Source organism: Diadema antillarum, unplaced genomic scaffold (genome assembly GCF_040938485.1).
Source record: "Diadema antillarum isolate AM-2024a unplaced genomic scaffold, OU_Dant_1.0 seq00001459_RagTag, whole genome shotgun sequence".
NCBI lineage: Eukaryota > Metazoa > Echinodermata > Echinoidea > Diadematoida > Diadematidae > Diadema > Diadema antillarum.
The window spans coordinates 148,365-164,411 of NW_027272204.1; the positions used below are offsets into that span (position 1 = coordinate 148,365).

A 16,047-nucleotide genomic window follows, 5' to 3' on the forward strand; every position below is an offset into this window, starting at 1 on the left:
AGGTTATGTTTATGGAAAGCCTTTCGATATACATAGATGAGTGTAAATACACGACAGGTTAATGACAAGAAAGAAACCCACAAAAAGTCAAATAAAACAATTAACTGAGAATTATTTCACCATGCCCATTAATTTTTTTTTTCGTGCTCAGAGTAAAACTTTTACTCATTAAGATTTTTTTTTTTTTTTCATTAAGGGGAAAAAAGTTTCAATGGCATTCCATAGATTAAACGTACTACAGTAAATGTTGTAGTATCCCTGGACCGATGGGGAATGAACAAACCTTGTACCCCGGCTGGCCGGGGCGGCCGCGTACTACTCCAGTACGAGTACGGCACTAGGTGACTTTGAGAGAAAGGTGTGGGTATAGAGCTCTATACAGGTAGGGCAAGTGAGACTCCTCAGCCTAAAAAACAACATCAGAGATCTGAAGATACGAACATTCACCTCCTAAATCTATATCATAAAGAAAACAGTATTAATGGCGTCAACGTTTAACTTCCGCGCTCTTCTACGGTGCTCTGCGAGATCGAGATGTGCCTTTGTTCCAAGGAAGACAACAACAGGATTTGTTGGCAACTTGGTGCTCAAGGTTTGTTTTGGTTTAACTAATACATGTGTAACATGTTAGGGCTCTATTAAGAATACCAAAGAACCACTCAAGCCAGTGAGGATTTTTTAATTTGAATTGATAACCATTTTGTCATTTGGAAATTAAAAAGTAAAAAATGACAAGATCTGACATTGTGTTAAATGGGGTAAATTTTAATTACGTTAGTGAAATGTGTGCATAATCAATGATAATTATGATCAAGACAGTATCAATCTAACCTGGCTTAGACTATAGCCTAGACTCTATATCTTGTCAAATATAATGGCAATGCATTCCTACATGTTTGCACAATCTTTAAGAAAGTACCTATCTCTAGGTAAGATCAAAAATGTATTTTCTAATGCATATGAACAGAATTTTTAGTCTCATTATGATGAAGTTAACTTCCATGAAGCAAAGATTTCTATGTAATAAATAATGTTTTATATTATAAAATGGGTTCAAGAATGTAGCCAATTGGAAGCACTGAAATGAGTCACGTGTGCGTGCATTAATTTCTTACTAACATGCACGGCCTGACGTCACAATGTTTACACTAGCAGTGCGCACTCAATCAGTTGTTACAAGTGCGTTGCGTGCTACTATACGCGCTGTCAATCCTGTAAACAACTTCTAGTTTGGGCTGCCGACCGGCCTTTCTTGTGTGCATAACATGTGTGGCGTACGTATACTCTTATACGTACAGTACTTATATGTGCGGGATTTCCGAGTGCGACGTGCGTAAATGTTTGGGACGAACATCTTCGGACATCGGCGATCGATTCTTGAGTGAGTGCTACATGTAGCTGACTGGTATTGACCCACAAAGGTACGTGAAAAATGCTGTTATTTTTCGACCCATTTTATAAAACAAATTATGCACAGGATTATTTCGTGGCGTTAGTGGAGATGCAGCTCACTCTCGGGTATTTACAATGTAGTGCAACATGCACTCGGCTTTGCCTCGTGCATGTTTCACAATTGTAAATACCCTCGAGTGCGCTACATCTCCACTAATGCACTCTATCCTGTGCATCATTTGTATATTAAACATTAATTGATACATTAATACATCCAGAAAATAATTGAATTTAATTGAATGTACCTTGTAAAATTTTAATTTTATATTATTGTTTTGTGTCTCTCTAGCATTCTAGCAGAGCTCTTTCAACCAGCCAGTGCCTCCACGAATACCCGTGTGAGAAGTATGAGAACTTGAAACCAGTGAAAAGTATGATGCTGCCACCGGACACCTTCAAGGGCAAGACGGTATACATGACCGGGGGTGGGACGGGGCTTGGGAAAGGGATGACCCACATGCTGTCCCGACTGGGAGCTGAAGTTGCCATTGTTAGCAGGTGATATGACATTTTTTTTTTAAAGTTTTTGTTTAATTTTTCCTTTGTTTTTATTTTCTGTCATTTCACTATGTCTCTTTCACAGCCCTTTCATTTTGTCATTGGTATTTGTTCAGAAGATGCTCAATTTTGCTGAATTTTGAATTTGTATGAACACACTACCTAGATTATCTGAAATACACCCAACAGTAGCAGTAGCAGTACTTTGTAGTAGTTAGTACCTACGGGTTGTAGTAATAGCTATGATAATGGTGATGATACAGTAACATCTTACAATTGAGTATCTGAATATAAGAACGACCCAAGTCCATGGAAGGCTATTTTGAGTAAACTTAAAAAAACTTAATATCTTTTTTATTTGTCCAATAACATTCTATTTAACTGAATCATATATAGTCTGCTATATGAGATGAGAGAAGCCACCAGAGAGGGCGCTATAATTTGAATGTAAAAATGACCCAAGTCCTGGACTTGGGTCATTCTTACATTCATGTAAGATTTCACTCTATTCATTTCTGCACTTCCGGGGGTAATTAAGATTTACCATTTATACACAAGATGAGTCCATGCATAAGCTACAATTCCCCATGTCAAACTGAATTTGGCCAAAAATTGGACTTGGGTCGTTCTTATATATATTCAGGTCTTCAATTGTACTATTGATTTGTAGACATATTGATGAAAATTATAGTGACAAAGTATCAAAGTATTGTCAATTTTCTAGTGGCTATAAAATCATTGTCTTGGATGTAGTGATGCATAAAATGATTTCTATTTAAACAAGATTGGTACATCACCTTCTATCTTTCACTGCTGACTGATTTGTGGAGCACAGGTCAGAGGATGTCTTGAAGAAGACTGCCGAAGAGATCAGTGGCGAGACAGGCAACCCTGTGCATGCTATCCCGGCCAACGTCAAGGACCCAGATGCTGTCAAGGCCTCAGTGGACAAGTTTGTCGAGCTTTGCGGGACGCTCCCCGACGTAGTCGTGAACAACGCAGCCGCCAACTTTGTCGCGCCCGCCGAGCGACTCTCACCGAATGCGTGGAAAACCATCACGGATGTGGTGCTCAACGGAACGGCATATGTGACAATAGAAATTGGGAAAAGGTTGATCAAAGAAAACAAAGGTAAATTATTACTGGTCACAAGTGCTTTTATTTCTCCAGCATACCAGTCATTCTTTTTAAAGTGCTCTTTTTTAAAGGGGAACTTTAGACACAAAGGAGAGTTAGCTGAGTACATTATTTTCTTTTGTACCAAGCTGGTGTAATAGACCCATTTAGTAGGGGAGTGCCAGCTTTCATTAATTGTTCAAAGACACTGTGAGTTGTCACCATAATCATATGAAAAGTTGGTTTTGGTAGCAAGAACAATGTACCGTACCAGAAGTGATTGTTTATGTATGATGATTGAGATGAATGTTGCCATGTACATGCAAAATAGCAATGATTCATACAAGCTGTGCAGTTTCTCCATCTGTACATAAAATCTTGTGGTTATGAAACAAGAAGAGCCTAGGTGTTTTCTCTGCTGGTTGCCCACAGAAAGTTGGATATATTCAGGGGTTGAGTGGTCTCAGAGGACATTAATGTTTTGGTGTCAACAGCCATGCCCACAAGAAAATTAGATTAATCAATTTGATTAGAAATTATTTCATACGTATGTCTGCATTAAAAGCAGCGTCACATGGAATGCATCCCCCCCACCAGAAAAAAACAACAATAACAACACAACAACAACAACTAATGATTGTGTCTCCTGTTTTGTAGGGGCAAATTTCTTAACCATCAGCACCACATATGCCAAGTTGGGCTCACCATTCGTCCTGCCAAGTGCCACCGCCAAGAGTGCAATAGAAATGATGACAAGGTATGCAAAGTCAATTGTGTGATATATATGTGAAAAGGAAAATTTACTGCACACTTGATATGTTGTTCTTTCCACTTACAGTATTGTTAATGTACCCATGAATAGCAATTCATAGGGGACTCTTGAAAAATATGAATTTTTGGCATCTCTGTAACTATACTTCAATGAGACCCTTTCAGATTGTGTAAACACATTTTCACGTTCAAGTCAACAACACGACTTGTGTACGGCTGTACACGTAAGTGTTGATTCCTGTGCATTTTAACAGTGTTATATTGTGAAGAGAGCCAAAGTTTCTACTATTACTGACAAGAAGTGTAGTAGTGGTTGATGATTTTTTTTACATTTGGCATTGATGGGAGTATCAACTGCCAAATCCATTTTTGGAAAAGAAAAACAAAACAAAACAAAGAATGTTGAAAAGGGTTATTTCAATACAAGGGTTATTTCAATACAAGTGTATTGACGATTTTCACAATCTACTAGCTATATATAGGGCATAATGTAAGTGATGATAAAGATGAAGATCTCCAGAAATTTAAGCATCACTGAAATTTCATTGTGTTGAACCAGATTACAGTAAGCCCTTTATGTGCCTACATATTGTAGGCACTTGGCTTGATTTGTCAAGCTTTTTCATCAGCATTCAAAAATACATCCAAGTCTGAACTAGTTGCAAAGTCAGCAAGCCCACTCAGGTGTTTGTGTTAAAAAAGAAAGAAAGAAAGAAAGAAAAAGGCTCAAAATGAAAACTGTATGTTTCTGCACTGTGCTACAGAATGGTAGAAATAAGGTGGTAGTGAAAGTGATTATACTCGGGTGCAGCAATGTGCCTTGCTCCAACAGCAAGGTCACGGTGACACAATAGGGGTCGGGGAATTAGGTAATCTCTTTTCATTGGTAGTTAGTTTCCAGACATTTGTGGCAGTCAGTAGAGACAGCATTCCAGCATGTGTGCCAATTGGTAAACAAGGCACAGTAATGCTTAATGGTTTTTAAATTTTAAGAATTTCATTTTTACAATTTACATCAAACTTTCACTGATACATGTATTTTCTACTGATATTGCTGCTTTCTCTTAATCCTCATTTATATTTGGGCTTTGGTTTACTTCAATTGAGCTTATTTTGCTGTAATACCAACTCACAGATGAAATTTTCCTCATAGGCAACTAGCTCTGTACCTATAAACCACATCCATTCATTTATTTATTCTATCATGGTCATCAAATGCATCTCCTTCCAATCTTACCTTCCCCTCAGGTGTCTTGCAGTGGAGTGGGGACGGTATGGATTACGATTCAATGCAATCGCTCCTGGCGGCATCTACACAAAGGTATGTTTGGAAGGACTGAGTGTGGGTTTGAAAGGTCATGTTTTGTCATATTCTTGTATGTCTGTGGGCTATGAATCCAATTTATGTGGCCTTTTTGTTTGCAGCGATCATAACTAAGCAGCAGACAAGCATAAGTTACTCACAAGGTTTTAGTCATTAAAAGTGATAATTTTGAGATGATGTGGCATTCTTAACTATAGGGATGCACATGTAGTGCAGTATGCTGGAAGAGGTGTGTATTTTTCTCTGTAAGTGTAATGGTGATTGTAAGATTCGTGGTCATGGTGTTTTGCTGCTGTAATACAGGTAGCTCTTGAATGTGTGTGTGATGTAGAGTAGCTTTAGTCAGATGTTGTTTTGGGATAAAGAAAAAACTGTTTGTCACTGGAAAGACAAGTTGGAATGCACAAATGAATGTGTTACTAGTGTATGGTCACTCCAAAAGTAGTTTTATACATGGAACCAGTATATAGCCATTATATTCACTTCATCCATAGCTTTGGCATGACTTGTCTGAATGTCGCACAGATTTCATTGGAATCAATACAGTTAGGGTGTTACAATTCGTGAACTTCAAATTTCTGAATTATGGACTTCATCAAAGGACTTGAGGGATAATGACATTTTCCTTGTGACACAAAAATGTGAAATTCACAAATTAAATGACAGATATGTCGGTCTATCATGACAGCATTCACTTTCACCCCTTTTTTTGTTCAATAAATGGAGTGGACTAGATCCAAAACTGAGACTGCAGTCTGGAACATTTTCATGATTGTTGATCAGCCGCTCAAATAGCTGAGATTAAATTCTGTGAAAAGACTAATACTAAGGGTCCATGAGGAGAGTCATGCTCTCATGTTTTGACTTTGTGGAGGTGTCGTGGCCAAGTGGATAAGAGCACACGTTTTTGAATCACATCAGCGTGGTTTGGGTTTGTGGGTTTGAGCCCCACAAAGCCCGACATGTTTGCCCTTCAGCAAGGCACTTTATCCACATTGCTGCTCTCCACCCAGGAGTAAAATGGGTCCTCGGTAGGATGAGAATGTCTATGTTGGTTGATCAGCATCTGTACACCTGTAAAATGGCGACTAGTTGGAATGCTCCCCAAGGAATGGAGATTGAACACTGTCAGTGCTGGTAGGAAATAATGTATCCAGATACCAGGGTAATAATAGTAAACAAGTAATCAACGTTGGTGCAGGTGATGGGACAAACTATCACTTCCGAGGCGATCTGGATGTAGCTATCTGTCCAAAGCGCAGCTGAGGAAAGATAGTGTACACAGATCGCTGAGTTAGTGATAGTTTGTCTCATTGCCTGAAACTAAAAGTTGATTAGCTCTATAGCGGCTACTGAAAAATTCCCCAGAGAGAAAAGCCGCGTTAAAGAACCTGTGTATAGCCACCACCTGTCTAACGCGGCCAGCAGCCACAAATTTTGTGTCCCGTGGAAGATTTTAACCAGTCTATAGCGGCCATAGACCAGATAGATGTTTTTCTGCTTAGAAGCCGTACCGTTCATTCATGGGCAACGTTCAGTGATTGCCACTGCTGCATTCACCACTCATTCAGTCATAATAATGTCCCAATTCTTCATGACTATTCACATGCTATACTGTGCAACAATTTATATAAACACCAGCATTGTTGTTCAATGCAGGAATCACACGTGTGCAAACATACTTACAGAAGTATATAACATGTATGCAATGCACACAAAGTTGGATAACCTGTCTATAAGTGACCACCTGTCTATAACGGCCACTTTTTTTTTTTTCCCTTGGGTGTCCGCTATAGACAGGATTGACTGTATAAACATAGAATGTAACAAACTTTTCTTCTCAAGTGATGTGATGGGCAAAACTACGCTTTATCATTTGATCAGCTCTTGACCAATCCTATAGCAAGATTCTTAGTATGTGGAATATAATTTGTACTTTGAGCACTCCTACATAGTAGATTTGGCACAATATTAAGCAAATAATCAACGTTGGTGAAGATGATGGGACAAACTGTCACTTCCAAGGCGATCTGGATGTAGCTATCTTTCCGAAGCGCAGCTGTGGAAAGATAGCGTACACATTAAGATCGCCGAGGAAGTGATAGTTTGTCTCATTGCCTGAAACTAAAAGTTGATTATTTGCTTTATATTCCACATTTAGGGTCATATTCCAATTTTATTCCACATCTGAAACCATTTTAGCTGTCTTAGGATATCCTCAGAGCTTAGGCTACGTAGTTTACTTTAGACATATGCGCTCAGATGACAAAACAGCAAATTTACTCCGCGGCCCGCGCGGGGCACCGAAATAAAAGTGCGTCGTACTGTGGTCTATCACTTGATCCAGGTCAAATGATAGACTGCAGTGCAACGCACTTTTATTTCGCGCGTAGGCCTACTCAAAATTGTAAGTTATATCAGGCGTTACGACTGTGTGGACTAAGAGATCAGCGAAACAAAATGACTCTCATCATAGAGTGGAACGAACTTTTCTTCTCTGGTGATGTGATGGGCAAAACTATGCTTTATCACATGATCAGCTCTTGACCAATCCTGTAGCAAGATATTTAGTATGTGAAATATAAAAATTATTATTATTATTATATTATTTTTAGCGTTATTATTGTAGTTGTTGTTGTCATTTTCATTGATTGAGTTGAGGATGAAATGAATAATTGCCATGGCTGCTGCCAGTTTGTGAAAATAACCAGTCGCTGATGAATGTTTGTCTGTTTGTGGTCCCTGCAGGGTGCTTTCGAACGGCTAGACCCCACAGGGGAGTTTTCAAAGAACCTGCTGGACAGCACACCCACCGGCCGCTTTGGTGAGATTGAAGAGCTGGCCAATCTGGCCGCGTACCTTGTCAGTGACTACGGCAGCTGGTTCAACGGCGAGATCATGCACTTTGACGGGGGACAGGTGCTCCAGGCATCCGGCATGTTCAGTGGTTACCTCCAGGTACGTGTGCCCCCCCACCCCGAGCCATCAGTGGTACTGGCGCGATCGCGACAAAATTTGGCAAATTATCAGTTTCTAATTTTAGTCAATTGAATATGAAAATTAGGCCAAGTATGTTATTTTAGCCTGTTAAACACTAATTTTAGAGTCTATGGGGGGGGGGGGGGGGGGTTAGTATATCTGTTTAAATATATTCATCAAGTGTACATCATAAAAACCTCCAAAAATCATTTATGTTCTTATGTATTTTATTGTTTTCATGAAAGCTCTTATAGGACATAAAATTCCCTTTTAAAGTATCATCATTGTGTAAAATATCCCCATTTGGAGTGAAAAGACCTGTAAGCACCAGGTCATGGAGGGAATGTTTGATCAGCTGTCATGTGAAGATTTATAAATGTGAGGATGATGGTCCTATGATATCATCTCTCATCTGCTGCCTGTTGGCATGGAAATGATCAAAGCCTCTTATCCATACTTGCAGATGGAAAAAAAACCCCAACAAAATAACAAAAACCAAAGCCAGCTTTAGTGCTTCAAAATAGTTCTAAAATGTGACTTAGGGGATAGAAACAACCACTGTAAAAATGTTAATCAGTATAATCACTGTGAAGTGTTGTTAGATATGCACAGTGTAAACAATAGTATCGTTTAAATAATTTCTATTATAAACCATATCAGTCAGACCGCAGCACCCGATTATTCGCTCGTATTTATTCAACTCGTATGCAAGCCCGCTTAAGGCTTGCATACGTAATGAGCTGCATAAGGGGATTTTGTCCTTGGGCTTTCGGCAACAAAAATGCACCTTATATTTACAAATTTAGTATCAAATTCAAGGAAAATATGTAAGCTTTCGTCACATGTTACTCAAATTATTGTAAATGAAAAATATTATAGCGTAATTTGAACTTGAAAAATGATGAAAAAAGTAATTCATGTAGTACATGTTCAAGACGTCAAAAGAGTACCAAATTCACCTTGTGTCTCAATGAAAATGCATTATTTTGTAGTCCATCTCTTAATCTTTGTATAAATCATCTATGTAAATATCTTGACAATTTGTTGCTTAATCTGGTCAGGAACCAGTAAAATATACATCGATGTCAGTGCTGGTCAGCTTAACACCGTGCAATCTCAAGAGTAAGCTCTCTCATTGGACAGCGCTTGCATTCAACTCTTGCATTACGTCATTACGCTACTACGGTTTCATGCCACATGCGTGCATAGCGTAGGCTTGCATACAGGCACGCATGTAGTTCAAGCCAAGTTCAAGCACTGAATGAAAGCACTGTCCAATGAGAGAGCTCTTTCGCGCCACTGTACACTTTGTGTGGAGCATACTTCCGGCTTAGGAGTGAATTTTACAGACATTTCAAAACGGAAAAACTAGTATAAATCATGCTTGCGTCTCCTTGACTCAAATATATGATGAGCATCTAAGTTTCCTCTCTACGAAAAAGCCAAAATCAGAAACAATAGTTTCTTAATCCGGTCAGGAACCAAAAACGAACTTTAGACGACAAAATCTTTCATGAAAAGGAGGTAGAATTTACACAAATTCAACTGATTATATCGTCATGATAAGAACCGATATCATACGCAAATTTGGTATCAAAATAAAGATCAAAGTCTGGAAAACAATTTACCGTGACTTATAGCCATGATGAATGTTTGTACAAGTCGCTACACTGTGAAAACCATAGCCCTGTCAAACTCTCGCAAAATCTCACACGTACGAGACACCTTTCAAGCGCAAAGATCGTCAACGAGAGTGCTGAATAAATCTTGCCGGATCGGCTCATTAGCATACGTGCTGCGTTCTGACTGATATATACATTTATGGTTTAATGAGAAAGTTAATGATATCTCCTTTTATTTGTGTCTGTATTTCAAAAGTTGTATATGTTACTTGTATGATGTTTTGTGATACAATCGAATTATACATATGGATGAAATTTGATAACTCGAATACTTTTTTATCACTGCTTTCAAAGGTAAACAGCTTAAGTACTGCAAAAATAAATTTAAAAAGAAATTATCATTTATGCTAATTTATTCTAATTTATGCATAATGATGCATGAAATCAGACAATTTGGTATAAATCAGTAAATAAAGCTCAAAATGGGCCCATATTTTGTTTGTAGTGTCCTGAGCAAATATAAGAGAAAAAAATTGTGCCATCAGAAAAAAATTTCTTAAGAATTTCATTGTTTTTTGAATTTTTAATGTATTTCTTTGTTATTTTGACTTTATGTATTTCATTGTTTTTTCAACGAAACTTGTCCGCGACATTGTTCCGAACAAGAAAATATGTTATCATTTGATTTTAATCAATAAAACCCCAAAATAATCATGCTTTTATGACATTTGCCTGTAAGCACAGTTTGCATTGAAATTGTACATGAATTCACATTTTTGAGCAATTTTTGGTCTGACATGCATGTACATATTTATGCACAACTGCTCAACCGTGCGCCCGGGCATCACAAATTTGGTGTCAAACGATGCGGGAGACTCGAAAGAAAAAGTCATGAAACGTCGCGGCGATGGCTTTTCTCGTTAGCTATACATCGCGCGGAACGTGGGGGGGGGGGGCCTCGGAGGCCCCCCCGGCCTAGTTAGGGTTAAGATAAGTCTCTCATTTCTTTTGATGACGATTTGGAAAATCAATCCTCAGATAGACTACTAAAGGTATTGGTCTTTTCTCAGGCAAAAAAAAAAAAGACAAAGCATTACTGAAGTAATTTGAAACATCAATTTGATTGTCTCCTGGTACATTTCATTTGTGCAAATTTGTATTCTTATTTTATGTGAAATTGATTTGTTATCAGTGATTATAAATGTACTTTTAATTTCATTCTCTCTCCGTGTGTCTAGCTGAGCAAAGAGCACTGGGACTTGGCTGAATCTCTCATCAGGAAGACCAAAGGATCGTAGAATGGTGAAGTCACATGGCTGTCACATGACTGTCACATGACTGTCACATGACTGCTTACATCCTCTGATGTCATGGAGACTGCACGTGGAGCAAGTCTTGTTTTCCTCCTTTCCTGTCATGACTGAAAGGACAGCAGTGGAGAATGATGTGGAGAGGAAATGAAGGACAGTGATGAAATATGGTTTATTTAATTTGCTTTGGTCTGGTCACTTTCAAGAGCCCCAGTGACAAAGATGTAGTATTTCTTGGTTGATCAGTACCTCGTTGTATAAAGAGATACAATCAAACATAAGTCAGAAAATGAAGCTCAGGTAAGGGTCTCAACCAATCAGAATTAAGTGTTCAGAGACTTTTAAAGTTGATTCTCTGACTTACGTTGGATTTCAGATTTTTATGCAACAGGGCCCAGATTGCTCTATCTGTATTTTCGTTGTGTACGCCCACATTCCATCTGTTACTGATCACTTTTTGAGCTTCTCTCTCTGCCCTTGAACAGTGTTAATCAAATCTGATACGGTTGTCATGATTGACATGCCAAGCAGTCTGGTACTAGTGTGTTCAATGTAGACTGCAGTTTCTTTGCACAAATCTTGGCTTCTCGCAAAATTCACAAAAAAATTTCATACACAAAATTTCTGGGTTATTTTTTTATTCAGTACATCTTGCAATAGGGCAGTGTGGTGATCACTAATAATGGATAAACTTGCTGAAGTTGATGGTGTCAGAGATGCAGAAGAGGAAAAGATTGCTCTTATTTTGTCAATTAGAGATCATCCCTGCTGAGGCAAACATTGCTTATGATTTTTTTTTCTTGATTATGGAGACTAGGGGCAGTGACAGTACATCTTGAAAAGTATCAATACGTCTGTCGAAAGTGCATGTGATATGCTGTGACGTAGACTCAAGTTTCAAGCCAAAGTGACCTTTCCTATGGAGTTCATATTTTTATCAGTGATCGTAAGAAAAAATTTTGTCTTGTTGACATGCAGTTCATTTTTAGTCAGAAGTGTGCGTGTTAAGCCAGTGGTGAATGCGTTAAGTACAGTTTAAGCCATTTGATTGATGAGTTTTGTTGTTTTGCTCTGTTCTATTCTGTTTATTTGTCTTTCACTTTACAAATTGCTTTCCTTTTCCCTGCCCTCTGGCCGATCTCTGTATGTTTGCTGAGAAACAGTATTCTCAATATTGTATTCATTTAGACCCTTCCAAGTAATTGTTACACAAACATCGTTAGAAATGGAAAAGGCAAGCATTGCTCTCTGGGATTTGAGTTTTAATTTTTAAACTTGGTATTTGCCATATGAGGAGAAAGGAAGTTTTTTTCTGTCTGACAAGGAGAAAACAGGCAACTACTGTTATAACAAAGTCCATGGAACTGGCAGTTTTCTTTCTTTGTATTAAAATTTTGTTATGGACGAATAAATAATGTACAATATCTAGATGATTACTTCATTCTAATGAAATTTTGTAATAACTGTGTTCGTTATAACAGGAGTGTAATGTTATATTATTTGTAGTCAACGAAGAAAAAATCCATGAAGAGCGTCATATTTGCTTAAAAAACTGGGGGGTTTTTTCAGCCATTTGTATATTTGCTCTATTTTCCTGACAAGTAATCCGGTAGTTGTTGTTGTTTTTTCTTTCAAAAATCTCTCTTAACTGTTTGCTTTTTGACGATAAAGTGCCAGCTGAAGCATATTATTTCGATTTGATCAGTATCACAGATTTCTGTTAAATTTTATTTTTTCACTGAACAAGAACTTCAGGGACATGGCAGTGGAATGCTGTAGACAGCATGTACGTCACATGATGCATTGTGTTAAGCAATGATGTTTAAGTAAATTTTTCAGCTCAGCGGATATGCAAGATTTCTATCTTATCTTTATTCATGAATTAAAAGAAATTCTAATTGCCCAAGGAAAATGTTTTACTCAAGGCTTTCATTGCAACATTTCCATACATGATCCAATTTGAAATTTATTCTTTCACTACACTTGCACTTTTATTCTTAAACCTTGAACCTATAAATTGTTAGTCATTAGGTACAGTACTCCTATAAAACTTTTTTGATGCAGTACATATTTTTGTTTCAGTGCAATTCAAACGCAGAAAGAGTTTTGTGTATGAGGAATGGTGTTTGTGTACGTGTTTGATGGACACGGGCGTGAATGTATATATATATATATATATATACAATGAGTATATGTATATATATATATACAATGAGTATATGTATATTTTATAAATACATGTATATATATATACATGTATATATATATATATTTTTAAATATGTATATATATATATATATTGATGTAAGGGAAAAGTAGAGAGCAACGTCCGCCTCAAATTTGATTTCTTACACACACACGTGCACCTCACACATTTTTTTTCAATAATCTTTATTTATTAACATTCAAATCAATGCAAATATTATCAGCTGATGTCGCTGTACAAAAAAAAAAAAAAAAATCACACCTTTTTTTAATGCAAATAATAACATTGTTGTACACAGGAGGTACTACCTTTTATGCTCAAATAATGCTTAGAAATTGAAATTAAACTTAATATTTCAACACCTGGCGTTCCAATCATCAAAAAATGATCATTGCAAAAGAGAGAGAGAAAGAAAAAACCCCACAAACACATTTGTACAGCGAAACAGAATGTCATCTGATCATCAAAATAGAATGTCTTAATAGTATCTTGTAAATTGCCCAAAGAAATCCACTTTCCCTGCAGCTCTCTGCAGCTGCTCCTCCCGACTCCGTAATCTATTGGGTGTTTTTCCTAGTCGCCATGCATGATCCCCTCTCTTCCCCTCCCCTGCACCTGTCGACCCCACCTCGCTTTCTATACACAAACATCCGATAGACACACACACACACACTACACGCGGAAAGAAAAGAAACGCACACACACGCATAATACACACACACACTGCACAACCAGCACCCATGCAAACACACCTACTCATCCGATCATGCAAATTCATAAATCAAATCACATACATGTTTTGGACTTAAAGGCTTACGTTAGGGTGGGATTTCACGGAGCACGCGAACGATCTGCGAAGGACGCGAATGGCAAAATCCAGCATTCGCATTTTGGTCTGCAAAAGATCGCCAAACGAACGTGAGGGTTCGGAAGCGTCGTCAATTGTTCGCGAATGTCGTTTTTACTTCGGCGAGAATTTCAAAAAAGTTTGAAATTTTCTGCGAACCTTTTCCGTACACTTGGTCGTGATTTGCTCGTGAATTGTTCTCGAAAGTGTCTTTAAAGCCTCGTCATATGCGCAAGACCTTCGCAAGACACGCGCGATGTTCGCAAAATGTTCGTGAAACCCCAAACAGACTCCGAAACTTTGGAGAATGTCTCGCGTATGTTACGCGAAATCTGCGAAGTTTTTCCGATCATTTTACGACGTAATCACAAACTGTTCGCGTACCTTTTGAGACATTCTCGCGAACGTTTAGCGCACGTTTGGGGGATGTATGACCTATACGTTTTCTGCAAATAAAAATCGTAGCATACACCTAAACATCAAACAATTATTAACAACTTTAGTAACAAAAGAAATTAAAGACTAGCAAAGAGAAAGAAATATTTGATATACACAACAACAAAAAAAATCGCAGAATACAGTTAAAATTAATCTAAAGTATGTACAATTTTATTGGAAGTGTAGAGATTATGTGTTGGAGGAACTGCAAAAAAAAAAAAAAAAGATATGCTTTACTAGGGAGATACGTCCTAGGAAAAAATTTAGGCAAGCACACAATAGAAAAATGAGAGAAAAAGAAAGGAGAAATAGAGGAAAGAAAAAAATTCAACTCAAGACAGCTTCCACCTCTCCTTGGGTACATTTTCTCCCATGATTATTGAAAATTTTTCGTTGTTCGCATTTCCATCGCGTGTTCTTCGTGTACGTAACATGCTGTACTTTAGCAATGATACACACGACATTCGCACATACGTCGTGGAAACTTCGCACAAATTGCGCAAGAATAGTTTTTGGCTTCATTGTCGGAAAACATTCGGAGAAAAACTTTTCCGAATGTTGGATTTTGTCATTCGCGTCCTTCGCAAATCGTTCGCGTACTCCGTGAAATCCCACCCTTACATTAGGCGTTTTCACATCAGCCCGATAAAAATCCAACCTCGAGATATTTTCCTATTTCCCAAGTCAGTAAATAGCGCGCTATTTCGAAACATCGGGCTGATGTGAAAACGCCTATTGTGTTACATGTTAGTCAACTGGTTTACTAGCTCAAATCTATATGCACATCTTATATGATACAGATGAGATTTATGATAAAATATCAATTGGCAACCACGGATATCTTGCCCGAGGATTGCCGACGATTAGGCAACAACGAATGCTTACAATATGGATTCACAACATGAAAATGAGTCAAATATGAACTACAGGTGAATGGAATAATTATTTTGTTAGCTATACATCCGAAGAAAAAATAACAAATTTCAATATATTGGTAAACCGGCATGTATATTGCATGCATGTATGCATAAAACATCAGTCCAACTATTGTAGAAGGCTACAGAATAAAGATGATAACATCTACTCTTTTATACACTTTATAATAGATGACAAGAGTGGATTTAAACTCTGTAAAAAGCAGCATAAAGATAAACAGCGTTGTGTAGTAACATTTGGTTTGCAACTGATTGACAAATTGCCCTACATCGACGTAAATAAGCACTGAATTGTTTTAGTAGTAGCCATGATAAAAAAAATGATGGGCTTACCTACTCGAGCAGGATTCGAACCTACGATCTCCTAATCTCGGGACAGGCGTCATCTCCACTAGACCACAGAGCTTCCCCCCGACAGCAAGTGTTGGTTCTAAATCCTTATAGCATGCAGCGGGTACTGCGTATTTTTTTTTTAATTCGAATTCATGGATTTGAATAACATTTGGTTGTTCCCTGTTATGTTTGAAAGCTATGACATTTAAAAAGGGA

General features: G+C 37.8%; 1 protein-coding gene across 1 annotated transcript; it reads left to right on the top strand.

The window, feature by feature from the left end:
* Positions 1 to 481: 481 nt before the first annotated feature.
* LOC139709679 (2,4-dienoyl-CoA reductase [(3E)-enoyl-CoA-producing], mitochondrial-like) lies at positions 482 to 11,103 on the top strand. The gene is made up of 7 exons (XM_071621636.1): positions 482 to 592; positions 1,742 to 1,950; positions 2,786 to 3,081; positions 3,724 to 3,823; positions 5,086 to 5,158; positions 7,910 to 8,119; positions 11,001 to 11,103. Exons 1-7 carry the CDS (start codon positions 482 to 484, stop codon positions 11,058 to 11,060), a joined length of 1,059 nt encoding a protein of 352 aa, XP_071477737.1. The 3' UTR covers positions 11,061 to 11,103.
* The last annotated feature ends 4,944 nt before the right edge of the window (positions 11,104 to 16,047 follow it).

Coding starts and splice junctions, on each gene's coding strand:
- LOC139709679 (XM_071621636.1), top strand. CDS start 482: ATGGCGTCAACGTTTAACTTCCGCGCTCTTCTACGGTGCTCTGCGAGA. Junction 3,824..5,085: donor GCAATAGAAATGATGACAAG/GTATGCAAAGTC, acceptor CCTTCCCCTCAG/GTGTCTTGCAGTGGAGTGGG. Junction 5,159..7,909: donor CTGGCGGCATCTACACAAAG/GTATGTTTGGAA, acceptor TGGTCCCTGCAG/GGTGCTTTCGAACGGCTAGA.